Source organism: Lithobates pipiens, unplaced genomic scaffold (assembly GCF_037356315.1).
Source record: "Lithobates pipiens isolate NorthernLeopardFrog02 unplaced genomic scaffold, aLitPip1_a1.2 Scaffold_16, whole genome shotgun sequence".
Taxonomy (NCBI): Eukaryota; Metazoa; Chordata; class Amphibia; order Anura; family Ranidae; genus Lithobates; species Lithobates pipiens.
The window spans coordinates 470,907,248-470,930,375 of record NW_027507748.1 but is presented as its reverse complement, the minus strand read 5'-3'; the positions used below and the strand labels follow the sequence as shown (position 1 = coordinate 470,930,375).

Below are 23,128 nucleotides of genomic sequence, written 5' to 3'. Positions count from 1 at the left end.
ACAGAGAACATGGCAAAATCTTAAAAACTATGCATCTCAAAAAGATTTGAAGTAACCTACATGCCGCTAAGTAAAGAGATAGAGTTTACTACCACTTTAATGTCAACTTTACAGTAATTCAAGCATTAGTGATGAGCATCATATGATTTATCTTGTCTCATCATTTTCAGTCTGACTTCAGAAAGCTTTATAAAGTCCATTAAAGCAAAAAACACAAAAAAAAAAAAAAAAAAAAAAAAGGAAGAAGGGGGAAGTCCCTGCGACAACAAAAACATAAAACAAAAGACCAAAACCTGAAGGATCTGCTTCTGGTTCATTCTCTCCTCCCATTCTCTCTCTTCTTCCTCTTCAGAACTAAAAGATGAAAAAAAGTACACAAAATATATTCAATATGCTGCTTTAAAAAATGTACAGAAAAGGTTTTGTGATGTTTATAAATGTGGAGTAAGGAACACAAAATGCACAATTTACATGCTCTATAAAAGTTCAGTATTTGCTGAACCAACAGACATTTGAGCTGACTGCTGCTCCTGTGCATGGAAAATAAGGGATATGTAGGAAGGAAGGGTCTGTGCACATTATAACATGCAATCCCGGAATGTGATAAAAGTGTATAAACCAGCCAACTCAACTAGGGCACTTTGATCTGGAGCTGATTGACTTCCTATCTAATGGTACTTGCATAGTTTCAGAGCCAATGCCACTTGGAAGGGTCAGCAACATAACACCAAAGATCATTTTTAGCTGTCTGTAAGGATGTCATTCCAATCACCACTATCAGGGGGCATGCTTCCTATAGACCACCAATATAAGGGTCATTTTTCCCCGCTGATGCCCAATCAATATTTTGGCAGGGGTTCCCCCTATACCTTAAAATTATTTTTAAGGATTCCACTGGAGTAAAGAGGTTGAGAAAGGTTGGTATAAACAGTGTTCCATAGTTCTACAGAGTATATTGTAAGTGCACTTGTAAAATTTTTCGAAATCCTTGGAAATTATAAGTGCATTTTCATATGAACAGTTTGTATATTTTCCCAATTAGTTGATAAAGTCAGATATTGAATGTACCTATTTCTCTCTTTCTCTTCTAAGGGGGCTAGGGCATACATATCCTCTTCTTCTTTTCTTCGTATATGCGGAAGACTTGGAATCTCTTCATTGCTGGAAAACATCAAAGTGAGATTACTATACACTTACATTCACATTGGAGGACTGACTGTGGCAGTATGAGATGAGTACAAGGTGCACACCTTTTCTTGTTTCCAGACAAAGCAGCTTTAATGACTTGTCTTTTCAAGAAGGTCTTCAGCAACTTGTCATTTGTTTTCTTAGCTTCATTGGCAGCAAAATCCTTCTTCTGCCTCCTCTTTGCCTAAAATTAGAATGTTAAATGTGATTATAAGTAGGTTTTAATTTATCACATGGACAGATTCAATTTATTCAGAAATGAAGCCTAAAGCCTTTTAAGAAAGGTATTGTTCTTCCAATTTTCCAAGCTATGTTAGTGAAAAAAATGCACACAGGCTTGGTATTAACGTAGAGTAATGTCTATGGCAGGGATATGCAATTAGCAGACCTCCAGCTGTTGCAAAACTACAAGTCCCATCATGCCTCTGCCTCTGGGAGTCATGCTTGTGGCTGTCAAAGTCTTGCTATGCCTCATGGGACTTGTAGTTATGCAACAGCTGGAGGTCCGCTAATTGCATATCCCTGGTCTATGTTCTATGTCTATGGTGACAATTAGTGGCATGACAGAGTGGAATAGATAGCAAATAAGTTATATCAATATTACGAAGTTATAGGTGAAAATTTAAGTTAGGCTTTGCTATCATTATCATCACATAGGAAAGTAAGTAATAACGGGAAGATAGCCTCTGGATGGGACTGGCACCTCGAGAATGCAACGCAAATAAATACTGGAAACATGGTGGACCTTTTATATGCAAACAGCACTCAGACACATGGGGAACAAATAAAAATTGCCCTTTTAAAAAAAACAGCGCTATTAAATTCAGTGGAATTCACAAAGAGTGTCTAAAACACTCTTTGGAATTCCATTGTGCCTCCACATAACACCAGTGACACTGTAGCTGTCAGTTTTGTACAGTGAGGGGGAAAAAGTATTTGAGCCCCTGCTGATTTTGTACGTTTGCCCACTGACAAAAAAATTATCAGTCTATAAAAGACACCTGTCCACAGAAGATTCCAATCTCTCCACCATGGCCAAGACCAAAGAGCTGTCCAAGGATGTCAAGGACAAGATTGTACACCTAGAGAAGGCTGGAATGGACTACAAGATCATCGCCAAACAGCTTGGTGAGAGGGTGACAACAATTGCGGCGATTATTCACAAATGGAAGAAACACAGAATAACTGTCAATCTCCCTCAGTCCAAAAAAAATCGAGCTCTTTGGAAGACGGGGAGTAATGCTGCCTATGACCCCAAGAACAATATCCCCACAGCCAAAAATGGAGGTGGAAACATTATGCTTTGGGGGTGTTTTTCTGCTAAGGGGACAGGACAACTTCACTGCATCAAAGGGATGATGGACGGGACCATGTACCGTCAAATTTTGAGCAATTTGAAAATGGGTCATGAATGGGTCTTCCAGCATAACAATGACCCAAAACACACAGCCAAAGCAACAAAGGAGTGGCTCAAGAGGAACATTAAAGTGGTTGTAAACCCTTACAAGCCACTTTGACCTACAGTTAAGGCTTACCTGTAGGTCCAAGAAATATCTCCTAAACCTACACGATTTAGGAGATATTTACTAAAAGACAGTCACCGCTGTCTACAGCACATGCGCCGTAGACAGCGGCGCGCAGGGGCACTATCGCCGTTAGCAGCATGAGTGGCCGGAGCAGCGATACCCGGAAGAAGATGGACGCTCCGGACTACAGGGGACAGCGTTGACATCGCTGGCTCCTGTGACAGGTAAGTGACACATAATGGGCTACTATGCGATGCATAGTAGCCCATTGTGCTTTACCTTTGCAGGGAGACAAAGAAGAAGTAAACTCATCAGGGTTTACTTCCTCTTTAAGGTCCTAGGGTGGCCCTAGCCAGTTTCCAGGCCTTAATCCCAAAGAAAATATGTGGAAGGAGCTGAATTTTCGAGTTACCAAAGGTTAGCCTTAAAATCTTGATGACTTGGAGAGGATCTGCAAAGAGGAGTGGGACAAAATCCCTCCTGAGATGTGTGCAAACCTGGTGTTCAACTAAAAGAAACATCTGCCCTCTGTGATTGCCACCAAGTACATGTTTTGCGAAGGGGTTAAGTACTTATTTCACTTGAAATGCAAATTAATTTATAACTTTTTTGAAATGCGGTTTTCTGGATTTTTTTGTAATTTTGTCTCTCACTGTTAAAATAAACCTACCAGGAGGCTGTTGACTGTGAAGCCGTCAGTGTCCTTATAGTGAAACTTTACTCGTAAGAGTTTAATAATTAATGTTCTTTAACAGAAGAACATACATTCCACATTAATAATTATGCTACCAAAACATGTGTGCTGTAAACTGCCTCCAGTATTGCTCCAGGTAATTCTTTATTGAGGTCGCAATTTTGTTGAAGCCCAGAGCAAACATTTTCCTTATTGAAAACTCTCCCCCTCTCCTTGATCTCAAAAACTATGTCACTTTCTGTAATTAAAACGTGTACATTTCCAACCTTGATTGTATGTCTTGGCTCAGATATAGAGGAAGGCTGACAGAAGCTTTAAACTGCTGCAGTTCACAGGCTGCCCATGAGGCAGAGAGGAGAATATCAGCAGATAAGACACTATCCTTGTAAGTTTAACTCTTTTGTGTCTCATTGGCAGCAGAGTTTGTCCGGTCACCTCCCCTTGCTTTTCTCCCTCTCTAATGTGTGTTCTTTAAGCACAATCTGTGTGATTCCTGTGGCTTTCTTCCCTCTTTAGCAACAGTAAAAGCTGTCAGGGGATTGGCCTCTTGTGGCTGATTTTAGGTACAGTGCCAAGAATCGAGAGCAACTCAGCATGTTCAGAGCAGGGAGACAGGGCATTACTGGATTTTAAACAGTATAGGGCAGTGATTGCAAACTTTGGCATCCCAGATGTTTTTGAACTACATTGCCCATGATGCTCACCTACACTGCAGAGTGCATGAGCATCATGGGAAATGTAGTTCCAAAACATCTTGGTGCCAAAGTTCGCCATCACTGGTATAGGCATGTATGTTTAGCATTTTACATAGCTATACCTGCAAAAGGGGCCAGCATGTATGCTACTCTGCCTGTTCCTGTATGCTAAGTTAGAGTTGATCTTAATTACCTCCAGTTTTGTCATTTATGAACTGGAGGTATTTTTTTATTTGGTGCATTACTTTGTAAAAGTGTCATCAATAAGACCTACCTGAAATCTGCTGCTCATGTCGTTAAATTTACCGAAGCAGGCGGTAGGCCACAGGATCATAGTGCTAGCAAACTGTTGGTAGTGCTCCCCAAAAGTGTCCATGTACATGGGAACATTTAGCTCCAATTATTAGAGCAGTGATCAGAGATGAAATAGAAATGCCCAAGTCCCGCATTTTGTGAAGAGTATTTCGCCCCTTTTGTTTTTCTTTTGTTTTTTACACTCACCCAAATGCACAAGCATGCAAATTCATTCTAGTGGCTATGAACTTATGCACATGCGCTTATAAACTCTGTATGTGCATAAAAGTGTTTACTTTACACACAATTTCACACTTTTTTTTTTTTGTGATTTTTCGAATACAATTTAAAGTATGGAAAGAAGACACCTTAATGGTAGAAGAGTAATGGCTAAATTTGTTTGGGGAGGTAGAAAAATAATATTACTTACCAGAGTCTGTTTCTTCAGGAGAGGGGCTTCACCATCAAATACAAAAATAGGGCGTATTCTAAAAAATAACAACTTGCAAAGTCGATGGAATAATGTCAAAAGATGAGCATTTTGGATGGCATTTCCTTGGCGGTCTCTTGCGCCTTTCACTGCTTGATTCAGCCAAATACTTATATCTTACGCTATGGTTAAGATCATTAACTGCACAGTTACTGAAAGATAAATATATACCAGAATTCATATATAGGCGTAGTCACGTCGTAACGAATGAACGTCATCACGTTCTGGATTTTCTGCAACACAATTTTCAGACAAAATTCGACAGAAAAAAATCAGACGGATTTTCTGGTCGGAATGTCCGACCATGTGTACAAGGCATTAACAGTGTTGGGTTTAGGAGCTCTCGTTTCATCTTCTCTTTGTGGTGGGACAGCACTTTTCATCTCTCCGGCGGTCAATATGCCTGTACAGAGCAATGTGATTGTGCACTCTTTAGCGGGTCCATAATACTCTGGGCTCACAGGAATGATACAGCAGCAGCACTATGTCGTCCTTCACACACCAGATTCCAACAGCAAGTATCAGCGGATTCTTGCAGCTGGAATGACAGGTGTATGCGAATAGCTGTAGCTGCTCATCCTGTACAAAGTAATGACAGGCTGACAGTAGCCATCATTATTTGCATGTAGCTGCACACCAAGTAGTACCTGCTTTTAGGGACTGATGTCCAAGCCTAAACACATCTGACTGCATCAAAGTTCAGACCGGTGTCCTTGACTGCAGGTAACCACTTGGTGTTCAGCCACATTCAAACAGAGATGGCTGCTCTCGGCCTGTCATTACTTTGTACAGGCTGAGCCGCTATTCACATCCACCTGTCATTCCAGGCACAAGAATCTGCTGATCCTTGTGGCTGGAATCCGGTGTCTGCAGCCAAACCTGTGTGAAGAAGGCCTAATGAGTGTCTTCAAGTGACAGCATCACAGACTAACGGATTATAGCAGTGAAAGTGATTTTTGAATTATGGTTTTAAACTGGAGGCCTTTACAAGAAGTGAACATCATATATACGTTTTCATGGCAAGTGCAAATATGTTACGTAATATGCATTTATTAAATCTCACAGAGAACACAGTACCCCCCAAGGATTCCTTCATCTGCTTTTCTCTACAGAATGACAGCACCATCATTGTTCAGCATCTACCTCTTGGATTAAGATGCTCAACAATATAAATCCTGATAACTGTGCAGTCTTGGCTTTAAAACACATCAGATCCTGATGCAGCCTCCCTTGTGACATGCTACAAGGTTGTTACAATCTAATTACTGGAGAAAAGGAGAATTGCTTACTCCTGCTTTTAGCATATTGACAAGCTGTCAGTCCAGCCCTGTGAACATGCTTACAGTAAGAGAAAACACGGGGATAGCATCAGCAGCCTTCTACTCCCATACTGCTCAATCACAGACTGGGGATATTAAATATAAAAAAAAAAAACAGAAAGGGGGGGAATGAGCTTTAGTCAAAAAAATAAAAATAAAATCAGCTACTAAAAACACTGTAGCTGCTGACTTTTAATAAACAGACCCTCACCTATCCAAGGATCCCACGCTGTCCCCAGCCAGGCCGCTTCTTCGGCGGTCTTCAGGTCCCTGCCATTTTAACTGTGGGCAGCAAGCTGTGACTCCTTGTGGCTTCACAGATGGCTTCCCACTGGGCATGCACGAGCCACGCTGTGCTTTGTGAAGGATCCTGTGACATGTCCCAGAAGAGTGTGTACCAGGCTATGGGGGAAGAGGAGGAGGAGAATCCCCCCCCCCCCCCCCCCCCAAAAAAAGAAATGTATTCCAAATGTGGCGGGGGTAAGAGGAGGGAGAGTGACGCTTCCCCTTTTTGGGTGAAGTTCTGCTTTAACTATTTTCCTGGAAATTTACTGAAGCATCTAAGAAAATCAGGAAGGTTCCCATGCACAAAGGTGTTTGGGGCCGTAGAATGTATAGCTGTATTTCCCTGCCCCAGAGATACAGTTGCTGTGCCCATAGAACGCTACAGAATGTGATGGCACACAGACATTTTTTGATGCTTGTGTAAACACGGGCACAAAAGGTACGCCCCTGGATGCAGGCTGTCTGTGTCCATGGGCAAACATCTTTTAGTAAGGTAGGTAGTGACGTATATCCACTTAGAGTGGCATCCTGTAATTATTTCACTATGGGCAGTTGTATGCAGCAGATGGGCCCTCTTAATCCTCTTGTATTTTACTGTATTGTAACTGTATTGTCTCCTTTTTATATTGTAAAGTGCTGCGTAAAATGTTGGCGCTATATAAATCCTGTATAATAATAATAATAATAATAATAATAATAATGTGGCTCCCGGGTGGGGAAATATGGCTGAATTACATCATAAAGCCCCAGAGTGCATGAGGCCTAAAGAAGTTGGAGCTTCTCTATCGACTACAAAAGAAAACTAGATTAACCTATGAATACATGTAAAATACACATACACTAATTATACATACATATATATATATATATATATATATATATATATATATATATATATATATATATATATATACACACACATACACACACACACACACACACAGAGCTATATAAGCTAAATGTAACCATCTAATTTACACATGAAAATAACAAAAGTACCCTTTTCTTTTTAGACACACTTTCATTGTCTCTATTAATACCTGATGTGTAGAGACACACAAGACACAGAATAAACAAGCTCTTAAACAAGCTCTTTTTGTCAAGGATACCGACAGCAAGGATTTTCCCTTCTAATGTCTCTGGATTTATCGGTCTTCCAGAACATTCAAGCAGCTTCCAGAGGCCTTGAACTCCCATACTTGCTGATTACGGTACATCAATTTTGGCCTGTGAAAAATGAAAAAAAAATATATATATAATATAAAGAAAAAAGGTTTGCTTGGGGGGGGGGTTTCTAGATTTTTAAATAAAATACTTGTTTTCATTATTTGTTGCAGTTAAGTGCTGCTGATCTCCTGCAACCTCTTTGCAGACTTCTTCTGTATACATGTATGCACTCCAACGATGGCTGCATGATGGCGGGTTTACAGTGAACCATGCCTGCATAATGAGGGGTGAAATGGCCACTCGTGGATTCCAAAAGAAACCCAAGTGACAAAGGCAACGCAAGAATACAATTGGGAGACAGAGAAAGATTTGTCACCCTATAGCTGGAAGTGTCTACACAAGGACCTTTATGGTATTATTTAATGAACGCTGCAGATTTTAAAAGGATCTAAAAATGAACATGTTAATGTTTATTTGAGATTTTGGTGAATAGGTTTACTTATAATAATAAAACGTATTTTACTTGCACCCAGCCGGCTGGCGAGTTATTTCCCAGTGTGTGCTGCCATGAAGGCGTCAGGAAAATGGAAAATTGTATACTCACCTTTCCGTCGTTTTTCTTTCCTGGCGCATCTTCATGGCAGCACACAGTTGCCCATCCCATTTATTTTGTGATGATATTTACAGAGAATGCAGCAGGGGGTCTCCCCTTCAAATTTATAGTTAAACCGATCCTGTCAGGTTGTGGGGGCGGAGTTACAACCCAGTGTGTGCTGCCATGAAGATGCGTCAGGAAAGGAAAATTACGGAAAGGTGAGTATACAATTTTCCATTTTCGGGGTGTAGCAAAAATGATCCCCTTCTGTTGTGTTCAGCATGCAGTATCACCCACCAAGGAGGACGCATTCAAGTGAAAGGGGCTGCACCGCAAAACTGCATGCAATGTACACAGTTGCGGCATGGTGGGGGCGGAGTCCTGCATTCGACCTCTAGGGACGACAAATGCTGGACTCGGGAGCACGCCAGCAAAGTAACCCCCAATCTCCTAGAGGGTTATCAGATATGGTGAGGAGACAAGAGAGACACCGGGGAACCCCAGAGGAGGATGTTTGGGGCCACTCTGTACAAACCAAACTGCACAGTGGAGGAAAGTATGATATGTTTGTTATTAAGGATAAGCTCAGGCGTGTTCACGTGGCAAACGCGCAGAGCCCGTCAGTAAGTCGGCACAGTGCTGTGGTAATCACAGGCAGCGAGACATTGCCCCGATGCACAGCTGCAGAGATCGGGCAATGTCTCACTGCCTGTGATTAGCGCAGCGCCGACTTACTGGTGGGCTCTGCACGTTGACCATGCGAACACGCCGGAGCTTATACCTATTTGTTATTAAAAAATGTTTTATGTCACTTTAAGGGGTAACAAAACGCCTCCTCCCTATCCGTCAAATATCCTCTGAAAAGCCACCTGTCACAGGTTGCTCTTCAGAGGGCTTCTGCATGTGTAAAACAAGCCCAAGCAGAACTCTGGGAAGCGCCTGCACAGAGGTAAAGCTTCGCAATGGATTAATGCACAAATCTGAGGGAATGACAAAAATCACACCAACACACCAAATCAACCAAGAATACACAAACATCTTTTTATTCTAGACAAATAGTTATTGTGGGGTTCAGCTCTAAATAAACAAAGGGGGGGGGGCAGAACCCTTCCCGGTATGATCCCATGTGTTATTCATATGTGTGATCCCATCTGTATGATCCAATGTGTGATCCCTTGTGTTATTCCTGTGTGATCCCATCTGTATGATCCAATGTGTGATCCCATGTGTTATTCCTGTGTGATCCCATCTGTGTGATCCAATGTATGTCATTCAGTACAGTGATCCAGGGATATTGTTACTTAGATTACTTTTTTGGACATAACAATGAACATTCAGTGTTCCCAGCAGTCATATATGATAATTTCACTCTATTCCCCACTGTGCTCTTACCCCAGACTCCGGACACATCAATACGGACGAGCTCCTCAATACGGATGAGCACCAGCCATCATTCCCCGGCTCCACCCCCTACACACAAACACAAAACTTGCCACGCCCATCACTTCCTGTACAGCGGTCTCTCGTTGGCTTACAGCTCACTTTCAGGAGTGAGGGCTTCTGGGAATTGTAGTTCTGTCTTGAATGAACGCTATGCATTGTTGTGGTTTGAGAGACTACAATTCCCACAACCAGTTCTGTTTAAAGTGCTGGCCACATGTGAGCGGTACTAAGGGGTCGATGGAGGGACAGAGAGCTGTAGAGGGAGAGGGGTCTCCTTAATTATGAGTGTAGAGAAGTGCTGCAGTCTGTAGTTGTTATACTTGTCCTCAGCTTCTCTTGTAGCTTATTGCAGGTGACATGCCCGGATCCTGTCGGGCTCTTGTGATCTGTTAATGATTCATTTATAGGACTGCCTACTTCTGCATGGGAAAAACTAGATCAGACATGATTCTCTGATGAGCATGTAGGAGGCTGATGTCATGGCAGACACAGTGAGAATATTGAGTGGAGGATTATCTACTGAGCTGGAGGCTGCTGGATTCATCATACAGGTATCTGATCTGTGTGCTCCCCATACACAGCACTTCTAATCACTACACCTTACTGCACTGGGCATGCAGCTACTACAGACATCTATTTCATGTTAAGATGCCCATACATGCTACAATCTGATCATACAATCTCTATCAGATCTACCAACAAATTAGGTAGTGCCAGGGCTACAGCAGTTTTTTTTTTTTTTTTTTCTTTGGCAAGCTGCACTCCAGTGAGATATGTGATTTGACGTTCCTAGGCTGAAATTGCTGTAATTGGAAATCCAAAAGCTAACCACCCACCTACATGGTGACATGGTCCAGCTCAGTTTGACAGGCAGCGCCGCCATGTTTACTGTTATCAAGCTGCTAAAAGCCGATTTGATGTGAATACTGTACTTTGTAGCATGAACTTTGCTTTAAATAACCCTCAGATGACACAGCTTTTTTTTTTTTAACAGGGCTCATGTAGCATTGTACATGTGCGTTAATAAGCCGTTAAAGATATGTCACCTAGCACAAAATGTGTAAAACTGTGAAAAATAAAAACAGATGTTAACACATGTAATGGGATCATTGTGATTCTTTTTGATCTATGCTTGTACAGTAGTGTGCTCTGATCACTGTCACAGGTAGTTTTTTTCTGTTCACAAGTCCATCCATTATCGAGGAGTGGGTTGGCACTTTGGTGAAATTGCAGTATCTTACATAGACTGATAGGCATGATACCACAAGTTATCTCTAAGCCCTTGTACACACGGTTGGACATTCCAATGGACAATGTCCGATAGGACCGTGTTATCGGATAATGTGACAGTGTCTGGGCACCATCGGACTGTTTCCGCCGGACTATCCGATGGACCAAGTTTTCCAGCTGGGCTATAAAATTGTCCAACAACATGATCCGATCGGACTTTCATGTGTAGAAAATTCTGATCGGATAAAGTGCCACGCATGCTTAGATCAAATTCCTAGACCAAAGCTATTGGCTGCTAGCTTGAACGTAGTCCCACCCTAACGAAATAACGTCATCACGTTAAGTACGATCGGATTTTCTGACAACTTTGTCCGACTGTGTATGCAACAGTTTCGGACAAAATCCGACGGATTTGGTTGTCGGAATGTCCAACCGTGTGTACAAGGGCTTATGCCGCACACACATGACACGACCGCACATTCCGACAACAAAATCCATCTGATTTTTATTTTTTTTTCCGACGGATATTGGCTCAAACTTGTCTTACATACACAAGGTCACACAAAGTTGGTCGGAAATTCCAAACGTCAAGAACGTGGTGATGTACGATGAGCCGAGAAAAATGAAGTTCAATAGCCAGTGCTGCTGTTCTGCTTGATTCCAAGCATGATCGGAATTAACGCAAACGGATTTTGTTGTCGGAAAATTTGAGATCCAGCTCTCAAATTTTGTGTGACGGAAATTCCGATGGAAAATAGAGCCTACACACAGTCAGAATTTCCGACAACAAGCTCCCATCAAATGTTTTCAGTTTGAAAATCCTATCATGTGTACGGGGCAATACTGTGAAAGTTTAGATCAGGGGTATCAAACTCAATTTAATTGTGGGCCGCATCAGCAATATGGTTGCCCTCAAAGGGCCAGTTGAGTGCAGGGTTCATGTGTGCGCTACGTACAGCGTGCAGGGTTCATGTGCGTGCTGCATACCTGAACCCTGCACTCAGCATGCATTGTGTTTTGATTTGATCAACTAGCTCTTGCATGCTTTGCTATGTAGCATAACATCTAGACCACAAATGTCAAACACGAGGCCCGCTGGCCGAATCCAGTCTGCCAGGCCTTGTCACGTGGCCTTCGCCCCCAGTTTTGTAGCTGGATCTTGGTGGAACTCTATTCTGCCACTTCTGGCTCTCACCTCTTGCTCCTGCTCCGTGATGTCACTTGTAAACACAGAAGCCTTCTGTGTTTACAAGGGACAGCTTTGTTCAGCGAATCCTGGATATAACAGATCTCTGCAGATCCCCAGAGAGAGAGATAGAAAATGATCTCCCTGTAAAGCGCACAACCCTCTTAGGAAAGTTCTAGACCCAGGTCAGGTAGGAGGGAGAGAGATGCGAGGAGGCTTTGGGATGGGGGGGGGGGGGGGTTGGGGTTTCACACCTTGCACTCTGTACACAGCACACCCCTGAGCCCTGCACTCTGTACACAGCACACCCCTGAGCCCTGCACTCTATACATAGCGCACACATGCCACTTCTGGTGAGAGCCAGAAGTGGCAGAATAGAGTTCCACCAAGTTCCAGCTGCAAAACTGGATGTGAGGGCCACGTGACAAGGCCTGTCGGGCTGATTTCGGCCCACGGGCCTTGTGTTTAACATATGTGGTCTAGATGTTGCGCTACATAGCAAAGCATGCAAGAGCTGGTGGATCACATCAAAACACAAATAGATGCAAGTACAGTGTAAATAAATATTTGGGAGTTAATCTACTATAATATTGTCTTCACTGTGTGGTAACATTATAAGCCTGTTTAACTCACCTTATCACTCACTTTCTATACCAGCCTTTCTCAATCAGGGTTCCTCCAGAGGTTGCAAGGGTTTCCTTGAGTAATAAACAATATATTTCTTTCAGATAAGAAACTACTAACTTTTTTTTATCTGTACGGGGCCTTACTTTCCACTGGCCAACAGTAAAAGGTGCATTCTTCACCCTGACCACAAGTCCTTCTCCCACTGAGCACCAATGTAAGGAGGCCCTGCTCCTGCTGAGCACCAATGTAAGGAGGCCCTGCTCCTGCTGAGCACCAATGTAAGGAGGCCCTGCTCCTGCTGAGCACCAATGTAAGAAGGCCTTTCTCCCACTGGCCACCATAGTAAGGATGTCCTCCTCCTACTGACCACCAGTGATGAGAGTTTTTTTCTCCCACTGACCTAAGATATAAGTAGCATTTCTTTACCACCAATGTTAGAAGGGTGGGGGGGGGGGCTGACCACCAATGTAATGAGTATTTTTCCCCATATAAGGAGCATTCTTCACACTGACTATCTAACTTATAATGTAAAGAGCATGCTTCACTCTGATCACCATTGTAAAGGGGGCCCCTTCTCCCACTGACCACCAATGCAAGGAGCATTCTTAATCGCCACCAATGTAAGGCGCATGCATCCCATTGACCACCAATGTAAGGGGTATTCTTCCCACTGACTACTAATGTAAGGAGTATTCTTCATTCTGAACAGCCTCACAGCCAATTTAAGGAGGTCCTTCTTCTATTAAAGTGTTACTAAACTCACAACAGTAAAATCAGTAAAATCAGTGTGTATATGCAGTAAAGCATGCTTGTTCTACTGACTGGAATCTAAGGGGTTAATGCTCTGCATTGTGTAAAATGGTTGTTTGATCCTGTCTTATCTCATCCTCCCCTTCTACAGTCCCCAAACCACCTCCTTATAGGACACTGCACATGCTCATTTTTGGTGTGTGTGTGTGTATATGTATGTGTGTGTGTGTGTGTGTGTGTGTGTGTGTATATATATATATATATATATATATATATATATATATATATATATATATATATTCATAAACTTTTTTTTTTTGAGAGAGTACATGTGATCAGTGCACAGGGCCAATCGGCACTGTCCAGGCAGAGGGTCAGGGTTCCTCTAGATTCATAGTACAATCAGGGGAAGAATGAAATCTCCTACAAGCATTAACCAGACATTGATAGAAGTCACGAGACTGCTATATACTGCTGATAAGAAAAGGTATTTAGCAGTTTATATTTACTAAAATAATTTCCATGTTCTATGTACAGTGGGAGACCAGATATAGTGAATGCAGGGTCCTGGGTTTAGTAACACTTTAACTACCAATGTAAGGAATTCCTTCTCCCACTGACCACCAATGTAAGATGGTTCTTCTCCCACTGACTACATTTTAAGGGAGCCATTCTCCACTAACCAACAATATGAGGAAGCATTACTGTCTGTATTTCTTTTCTGGCCATTATTGGCATTTGTTTAATTTTATTATTGAAAATAATGATGTCTTATAGGGCAGCACTGGATGTAAAATACGATAAGTACTTCTCATTCATCTGCTCTTATTTTATTTTTATATCGTCTTACTGTCCACGCTATTGTATCCTGAGCTGTAGATATAACAGTTATTACCAGGGTTCCCTGAGACCTGATCGTTATTTTAAGGGTTTTACCATGTTAACAGCTGCTCTATACACTTGGTAGAAAGAAAGCAAATGTTTCCAATTACTTAGCAAGATAAAGAGGAGCAACAACTAGCAATTCATGATAAACCTACTCTGTAATATTTCTATTTTAGGGAGATCCACTCTGGAGTGCAAGACTTCTTCATACCAACCCACAAGCAATTAAGGATGTTCACACAAGGTAATTCTAAAGGCCCATACACATGATCTGACTTTTTGAAAACAAACATGCAAGTTAGCTGTTTAAAGGCAACATCCGACTGTGTGTACGCTCCATCGGACAAACTTTTTCTGGTTTCAGCGGATAAAAGTTCGCTTTGCAAACAGACAAACTTTTCGGCAACAAAAGTCCGATGGAGCAAAGTCCGATCGTGTGTACAGAAAACCATCGGACTTTAGTCCAGAGTACAAACACGCATGCTCCGAACCAATGCAAAAGATAAGACCACAATACAGAAGTTGACCAAGGGGTGGCGGTAAAGAGCAGAAAAACTACGTGATTTGGTGAAAGTTGGCTGAAAAAGTCAGATCGTGTGTATGCAATACAAGTTCACAACCAACGTCCTTTGTACAGAAATCCACAGAAAAGTTTGTTTAAAGTCCGATCGTGTGTACGCGGCTTAAGAAATACATTCCACTCACAACTTCGAACTTCACCCTTGTGTGGAGACCTGTGTTTTTCTGCACTTGAAAAATTCAGATCTTTGCAAGGCCACACAGAAAACAATTGTTTTCTATGTGTACTGTTCACATTTCTATGGAGCATTTTTTCCACACTGTACTGTAGCTCTCCTGAAGTCTCCATGTATTTCTAGATATTGCAGATCATTTTTACTTAAAGTGGAAACCATAACAACTTGATAACAAAAAAAAAAAAAAAAAAAGAGAATGTTCTTTAGCAAGGAATATACATTCCACATTAATACAGTAAGTATGCTACCAACATTGGTGTGCAATAGAAATTGCCTCCAGCATTGTCTGTCTCTTCTTGCTGGAGGCTGCCATTTTTGCTGAAGCCCAGAGACGGAGCAGAAGTAAGTTTTATACAGCGGAATTAAAACCCATCGATTTAAAGCAGAACATAATAACATCCCATAACAATGAATATTTATGTCGCCAACATTAGTGTGTGCTGTAAATTGTAGTAAGGGAAAAAAGCTGCACTAACTTATATATATGTGATATATACCCCTATTAGTGTATATTAAATAAAATAAAAGACAATCCACTATTAATGGTAGAAAATGAAGTCCAATAAAGTCCAAAAGAATAAAGGTGAATGAAAGCTATGATTGAACAGAAACCACCAACGTGTGATCCACCACCACATAGATTGCACGCTTACCAGAGGCAAGCTTAAATGAAGCCTGTATATATCCAAACATCAACCCGGTAATGGAACTTCCACAGACCACCTGGATAGTATTCATACAGTGGGAGACGTTTTCAGATTCAAATCGCTGGCATCACCCTTCCTTGATTAAACGTCAATGATAGACCAGGGACAGCAGCGACCATACGGAGCACACCTCCGTCATAAATTAATAAGAATGAGAAAAAGACTGGCCATAGTATGTATCCGTAAAGTAATATTTAATAAAAGATAAAAATTGCACTTACATATGTAGCATAAAAATAAGCAGATAAAAAAACTCTGTTTGCCGGCCGGCAGCATACATCCGTTCACATACAGGTCGTGATGACGTCCTGTAAATTGCCTTCAGCATTGATCCAGTTTCTTCTTGCTGGAGGCTGCCATTTTGCTGAAATCCAGAGCCCCTGAGCATCAGTAAATCCTAAAGCGCAATCTGGGTTTACTGGTGAAATTGCCACAACAGTGAATGGAAAATTCTAAGAGAGGCCTGACTACCTTAGTAACTCATACAAGATGTAATGGTTGGGATTAGAGCTGCTGCTGTACCAGTGGGCCACAGGGTGAAAATCAGTATCAGACATTGGTTGGTATAATGAGTAATCGGCATAACTAAAATAAAGACTTGGTCTTAATGGAAACCAATCATAAGAAAATATGGAGGCTGCTTCTACTACTGCCCTTTCTTTCTAAAAAAGGAGTAGAGACTGCATTCCTTGGCATCTGTGAGGGAAAGTTGATAATATGTGATTTTAAAGGGTCCAGCCAAAACTTTTTTTTTTGTTTTGAAAATAGGAATCTCTGTCAACTGCTATCCAGGGCTCTTTTAGAGTGGTATTTGGAGCTCATTCACACCTGTAACACTCCCTACTACCCTTCTGAAAATCCATGGCGGATTGCTTTTCAGGGGGTGGTAGAGCAGGGGCTGCCAGGCATTTAGGAAGCAATACTGCCACCTCCTCAATGCTGTTTTTCTTTGTGGAAGCCAACTGATTTTTTTTTGTAAAGAAATGTTTTCTTCTCTGCAATATGTTATATTTTAGTTTTTGGGTTTAGATACTCTCTAAAGAGGAAGTAAAGCCTCAGGAAAAAAAAAAACCCCTGCAAGACAAAGGCATAATGAGCTAGTATATATAGCTTACTAGCTCATTATGAATTACTTACCTGAGATTGAAGCCCCCCCCCCCCCCCCCCCCCCCAAGCAGTCCTCGTTCCCCCTCCTCCTCCGCCGCCACCATCTATCCCAGAGTGACTTCCGGGTATTGTGACTTTGGCACTGTGACTGGCCGGAGCCACGGTGACGTCACTCCCACGCATGCACGCTGGTGCCACCACTAACGGCATGATCGCCGTTAGAAACGGCACGCTCAGTGCGCCGTAGACATCGGTGTAGCTAGTTCTGCAAATATCTCCTAAACCTTTTAGGTTTGGGAGACATTTCTTGTACCTACAGGTAAGCCTTAATCTAGGCTTACCTGTAGATTTAAGTGGTTGTAATGGGTTTACAACCACTTTAATACAGATAGGGCGGTGGATGAACGATCTACCAGGACTATGAGGAGAATTTAGGAGCTTTAGGGTTAGTAGCTGCTACTGATGTTTGATGGCTCTGACATGAGTGTAGAGGATTATGGTGCCCATATGCTAGATGAAAAATCTAACATTTAGACAGTTAGTTTGTTTTTCGTCCAGTTAATAGGGCAGAAATCGAAAAATTGGTTGTGATGTTTTTGAGCCCAAAAAAAATCTAAGGAAAAGTTGGGAAAACTTCTGCCTAATGGACAATAAAATAAAAGGTTAATGTGGTCCTCGTCCATTAAAAATGTAACTGTTGGTACTGCGTAAATGTGACCCAGAAGCAAAAAACAAACAAGAAACGTATTCATTTATGTCCATTGAACGATTTATCATTGGAAATTCGGTCATTACATGATGGCAATATCGTTTGCTCTTATGACTGATTTTTTGACTGGTGTATGGCTGTCGTTTTTGAACTGCTTCTAAATGCCCCTCCATGTTAGCCTATGTGTCCATAATGCAGTTTACACACATTCGGACTTTCCAGCAGAAAAAGTCAGACGGAATCATTTCATCGGATATTCCGATCATGTGTGGGCTTCATCTGACTTATTTTTTTTCAAAAATTCTGATGGACCTAGAAATAGGAATTTATTCAGTTGGAAAGATTTAAAACATGTTCTATTGGGAAAACTGTTCGTCTGTATGCTGTTCCGATGGACCAAAGACAACGCAAGGGCAGCTATTGGCTACTGAACTTCCTTTTTCTAGTCCCGTTGTACGTCACCGCGTTCTAAACGATCAGACTTTGGTGTGATCGCGTCTAGGCAAGTCCTTTTCAGCGAAACCCCATCGGAAAGACCATCAGAGTTTATTCTGACGGAAAAAACGTTCATGTATATGCGGCATAAGAGTTTTTAGGGGCAGTAGAGAAAAAACGACAGCCTACACGTTCAGGAGACTGTTGAGCTGTAAAACTAGAGGTCAACCGATATGGGTTTTTCTCTGCCCGATGCCGATATTTAGAAATCGTGGTGGTCAATGGCCGATCTACAATGCCGATTTTTGTGGACCGATATGTTAGGCCGATTTTTAATTCCCCCCCCCCCCCCCTTCATCTCATAAAATCTAACAGACACCTTTCACACTGGGGCATTTTTCAGGCGCTTTTGGGCTAAAAATAGCACCTGTAAAGTGCCTGCTGCAAAACGGCTCCCCTGCAGTCTGTGTGAAAGCCCGAATGCTTTCACAGTAAAGCGATGTGCTGGCAGGACGTGAAAAAAAGTCCTGCAAGCAGCATCTTTGGAGCGGTGTACACTGCTCCTCCACCACTCCTGCCCATTGAAATGAATGGGCACCACTGCCGAAGCGCATGCAATGCGATTTGGCAGCGGCACGTCACGGGCATATTTAACCTCTTCCTTGGCCGCTAGCTGGGTTATAAGTGCCCTACTAGCAGCCGAATATCGCCGCTAAAATGGCGGTAAAGCGCCGCAAAAACTAGCAGCGTTTTACCGCCAACACCTGCCCACTCCAGTGTGAAAGCAGCCTTAAGTAATAAGTGATACAGAACATTCCTTACATTCAAACCATTAATTAATCAAAACAAACCTCCAATCAGTTCACTTGTATGTATAATTTAGATTTAAAAAAATCATTCATAAGTGTAAACATTGTATCTATTTGCTCTTTTCTTGTCACACTGCCCAGAGAGGAAACAAGTCACTTCACTGAAGACTCAGGCAACTTGCATTGACTTCTATCACAGAAGTCATTTGCAAGTGGTGCTGAAGATATATCTGCCTTTTTATCAGCACAATCGGCTGATGCCGATTAATTAAAAAAAACGCCAAATATCGGCCGATATATATCGGTCGACCTCTAGTAAAAATGTCTGATGCCGCTAAAAGCTGATAAACACGGCTTAACATCGTTAAACCGCGTCAATCGTTTTTTTTTTTTTTTTTTTTTTTTTTTTTTTACATGTCAAAATCAATGGTTCCCTATGAGAGCCCAATGATTTGAATAGAAGTTGCAGCAGAAGTCAGATCATAATGATCTGACTTATGGTGTGACTTGTGCGCTGAGAATCTTGAAGAGGAACCCCACTCCAAAATAAAATAAAATAGCCAGCGTGTGGTCCCCCCAAGATCCATACCAGACCCCTTGATCTGGTATGGATTTTAAGGGGAACCCCCATGCCAAAAAAACTGGCTGAGCGTCCTCCCAAAATCCACACCAGACCCTTATCCGAGCATGCAGCCGGCAGGTCAGAAAAGGGGGGGGGGACGAGCGCCTCCCCTTTCTGGACCATACCAGGCCACATACCCTCAACATGGGGGGGTGGGGGCTTTGGCCCCCGCCCCAAAGCACCTTGTCCCCATGTTGATGAGGACAAGGGCCTCTTCCCGACAACCCTGACCATTGGTTGTCTGGCTCTATGGGCGGGGGGCTTATCGGAATCTTGAAGCCCCCTTTAACAAGGAGGCCCCCAGATCCCAGGCACCCATCACTGCCCAGGGCATAATGAGGCAGTGACGTCACAAGGAGCGGAGCCTCCAGATGACGCCATCGGGTGGCCCCACTCCATGGCCATATAAGTCATGGCACACGGCAGAGCCAGCATTACAGCAGGAGGGAGAAGATGGTGGGAAGAGAAGAACTGGTGGTGGAAGAAGACGGCGGAGAGAGGGGACCCAGTGGTGGAAGAAGTCAACGGTGAGTCGAGAGGAACCAGAGGGAGAAAAAATCAGAAGAAGAGATGCCAGAGCTGCTTTAATAAATTACTTTTTCAAAAACCTTTGTACTGTTTTTTTATTTTTGACACTTTCTTTTTGGGTGAATGGGTAGGGCAACAATGTACCCCATACTCCTACACATAGGGTGGGGGGCTGGGATCTGGGGGGCTTCAAGGGGACTTCAATATTCCGATAAGCGCCCGCCCACAGACCCTGACAACCAACGGCCAGAGTTGTAGAGGAAGAGCACCTTGTCCTCATAAACATGGGGACAAGGTGCATTGGGGTCCAAAGCACCCATCCCCATGTTGGGGCTCGTGGCCTGGTATGGTCCAGGAGTGAGGCGCTTGTTTGCCCCCCCCCCTTCCTGACCTGCCGGGCTGCATGCTTGGATAAGTGTCTGGTATGGATTTTGGGGGGACCCCCATGTTGTTTTTTTGTTGCGTGGTGGGGACCCCATGCTGTTTTTCTTTTTCATTTTGGCGAGGGTTCCTCTTCAAGATCCTCAGTGCACAAGTCACAACGCAAGTCGGATCATCATGATCAATCATTGAAATCAATGGGCTCTCATAGGGAACCACTGATTTTGAATAGAGGCAGAGAAACACTGCTAAAAGCTAGCACGGCTAAATGTGCATTAACGCCAATACAAAAAGCTACTAAAAGCACATTTTTACAACTGCTTTTTGCTGGCGTTAATAGTGGCGTTGCAGCTCATTTTTTCTAACACTCTTTGTGAATGAGCCCTAATACAAACCACATTAATAGAGTGGAAAACTTATGTGAAAAAAATATTATAAATTATTAATCTGTTTAAAATGTGGATAGATGAAAATAACAGTCCCAATCAAGAGTGACATCCACCGCTATGTAATGAGTGTCAAAAAGCTTCTACATTCATCATGTGGGCCATCACCAGTAGTTAAATGGACTATTACCAGAATTTATGGACTCTTACAAGAGGCCTGCAAACAATATCCTAGTATTCAGTAATAATAATGAGAAGCTACATGCATGTGGTCGACCAAGTGGGCACTCTCTTTTAGTAAATCAACCCCAGTGTATTTTAACAGGCAGGGTATATTTGGTTTGTCATTTTGTTTTACACATTTTGTTGTTTTTGAGCTATCTGATCCTTTTATTTATGCATTTTTTATGTTTTAGTTTTCTCATGAGCGGTTCAGAAGTCTTGACTACAGCTACCTACCAAGCTAGCATTGAAGGATTTGTACAACATTTGGGTGTGAATGTAGATGAGTCAGCAGAACTTTTTAATGTGGCAGTATCCCTTGCTAAAGAAGGCTGCAGAAGAATTTAACACACGATCCTCAGGTAATATTTAGCAAACACCTTACCAGAGTTAGGCCTCATGCATGCTGGGCATTTAACCCATGAGCGTGAGATCCTGGCATATTCGTGTGGATGGAAGGCACAGGAGCAACATCTAGCCCCACTGCCAGAAGCCTGGAAAAAACTCTATTAGAGACTGAAAGCTGCTGTGACTGGATGGTGCACCAAGTTGTTTAGGGCAGGATGCGCCCAGGGACAAGTGCACGGATTTCTTGCATTCCAGGCATTTGTCCCAGGCGCTACTGCCCTAAATGTATCACTTGGTGCACTGACCAGCCCTGTCCAGCCACAGCAGCTTTCAGACTACATTTTTACAGCCTGCTCCGTATCAATGTATTCATGTCTACAAGTACTTCTGAGATTCCAACATATACTGTATGTGCAATGTAACATATAGTATTGGAGCATGTGGGGTATAAGCCTGGTTTCCTTTAATTAGGCTTTTAATGCACCTATTCTTATTGATTTGTGTGTATAATAAAGTGGTTGTAAAAGCTCTGCATTAAGATAAATAACCTTCCATGGGCAGCTGCCCCCCAAATACCTGATCTCTCTCTCTCCCACTCTCTCCCCTGGATTTCTCTCTCTCCCCCCCCCCCCCCCCCCCCATCTCTCTCTCTCTGCCCATCTCTCTTGATCTCTCTCTCTCTCCCTTGATCTCTCTCCCCCCCCCCCCCCCCATCTCTCTTAATCTCTCTCCCATCTCTCTCAATTCAAATTCAAATAAGCTTTATTGGCAGGACAAAATACATGTTAGCATTGCCAAAGCAGTTGAGTTTGTATACGGAAAAGGGGAAGGGTAATGGGTAATATAAAGGGGAATGGGCATAAGTCTCTGTAAAGGCTTTTTAAGTCCTCAGTCTTTCAGGTCCCTCTCAGTCAGTGACATGCTGTCACATATTGGGCAGCTATCATCACCATTTGCTCCTCTTCTCCCAGTAGAAATTGGAGTTTCCTCTTCTCTTCTATAGAAGTGAAGTCCGGGATGAGAGTTGAGAGTCTCTGGAAGTGAGTGTCCCTCACCGATGAGTACTTTGGGCAATGTAGCAGGAAGTGGTCCTCATCCTCCAGGACCCCCTGGTCACATTGCTGGCACAGTCTACTCTCCCTGGGCTTGTAGGTCTCTCTGTGCCGTCCTAATTGGATTTCCAGGCTGTGGGCACTCAGTCTGTACAGGCTCAGGGTCTGTCTGTCTTTGGGGTCTTGTAGCACCTCCAGGTACGCGGCCAGTTTGTATTCTCTCTGTAATGATTGGTAAACAGTTAGTTTTTTGGAGTTTGTTATTTCGTTTCTCCATTCTCCAACATATTTTTCTTTGTAGTCATTCATTATGTTTTTTATTTGAGATTTTGTCAGGCAGCATTGTTGAGAGTTTGGAATAGACAAGGTGATGAGTTGGATTGGTCTGGGTAGGTGACAGGACCCCAAACTTCACTGCCATAAAGAAGAATTGGGGTGCTGACGCTATCAAATATTCTGAGCCAGACTCTCACTGGTGGTTTTAGGTGGTACAGCTGATGGCATAGTAGGCTCTGCGTGCCTTGTCTTTTAGTGCCTCTATGGCTGGCTTGAAACTTCCTGATTTGTTAATTTCTAGGCCGAGGTATGTGTAGCTGTTAGTTTCATCAACAGTGCAGTTGTTTAGTTAAAGGGAGGGCTCTTTGTTTTGTATTTTTCTTTTGGAACACCATGATTTTTGTTTTGCTTGAGTTG

The 23,128-nt window shown here is 42.6% G+C and overlaps 2 protein-coding genes across 2 annotated transcripts in view; one reads left to right on the top strand and one right to left on the bottom strand.

Moving 5' to 3' along the window:
- The window catches only part of ERCC5 (ERCC excision repair 5, endonuclease), a 62,682-nt gene extending 52,885 nt beyond the window's left edge, over positions 1-9,797 (bottom strand). The window contains exons 1-6 of the mRNA XM_077482925.1: positions 9,646-9,797; positions 7,601-7,718; positions 4,828-5,003; positions 1,251-1,372; positions 1,069-1,161; positions 294-354 (exon numbers count right to left, since the gene is read on the bottom strand). Coding sequence (XP_077339051.1) covers positions 294-354; positions 1,069-1,161; positions 1,251-1,372; positions 4,828-5,003; positions 7,601-7,688 — 540 coding nt within the window. The 5' untranslated portion in view covers positions 7,689-7,718; positions 9,646-9,797. The remainder of the gene's footprint in view (positions 1-293; positions 355-1,068; positions 1,162-1,250; positions 1,373-4,827; positions 5,004-7,600; positions 7,719-9,645) is intronic.
- A 110-nt stretch (positions 9,798-9,907) lies between these two features.
- The window catches only part of LOC143983355 (betaine-homocysteine S-methyltransferase-like), a 24,497-nt gene continuing 11,276 nt past the window's right edge, over positions 9,908-23,128 (top strand). Inside the window, 4 exon segments of the mRNA XM_077482927.1 lie at positions 9,908-10,247; positions 14,551-14,618; positions 21,230-21,365; positions 21,367-21,397. Coding sequence (XP_077339053.1) covers positions 10,176-10,247; positions 14,551-14,618; positions 21,230-21,365; positions 21,367-21,397 — 307 coding nt within the window. The 5' untranslated portion in view covers positions 9,908-10,175.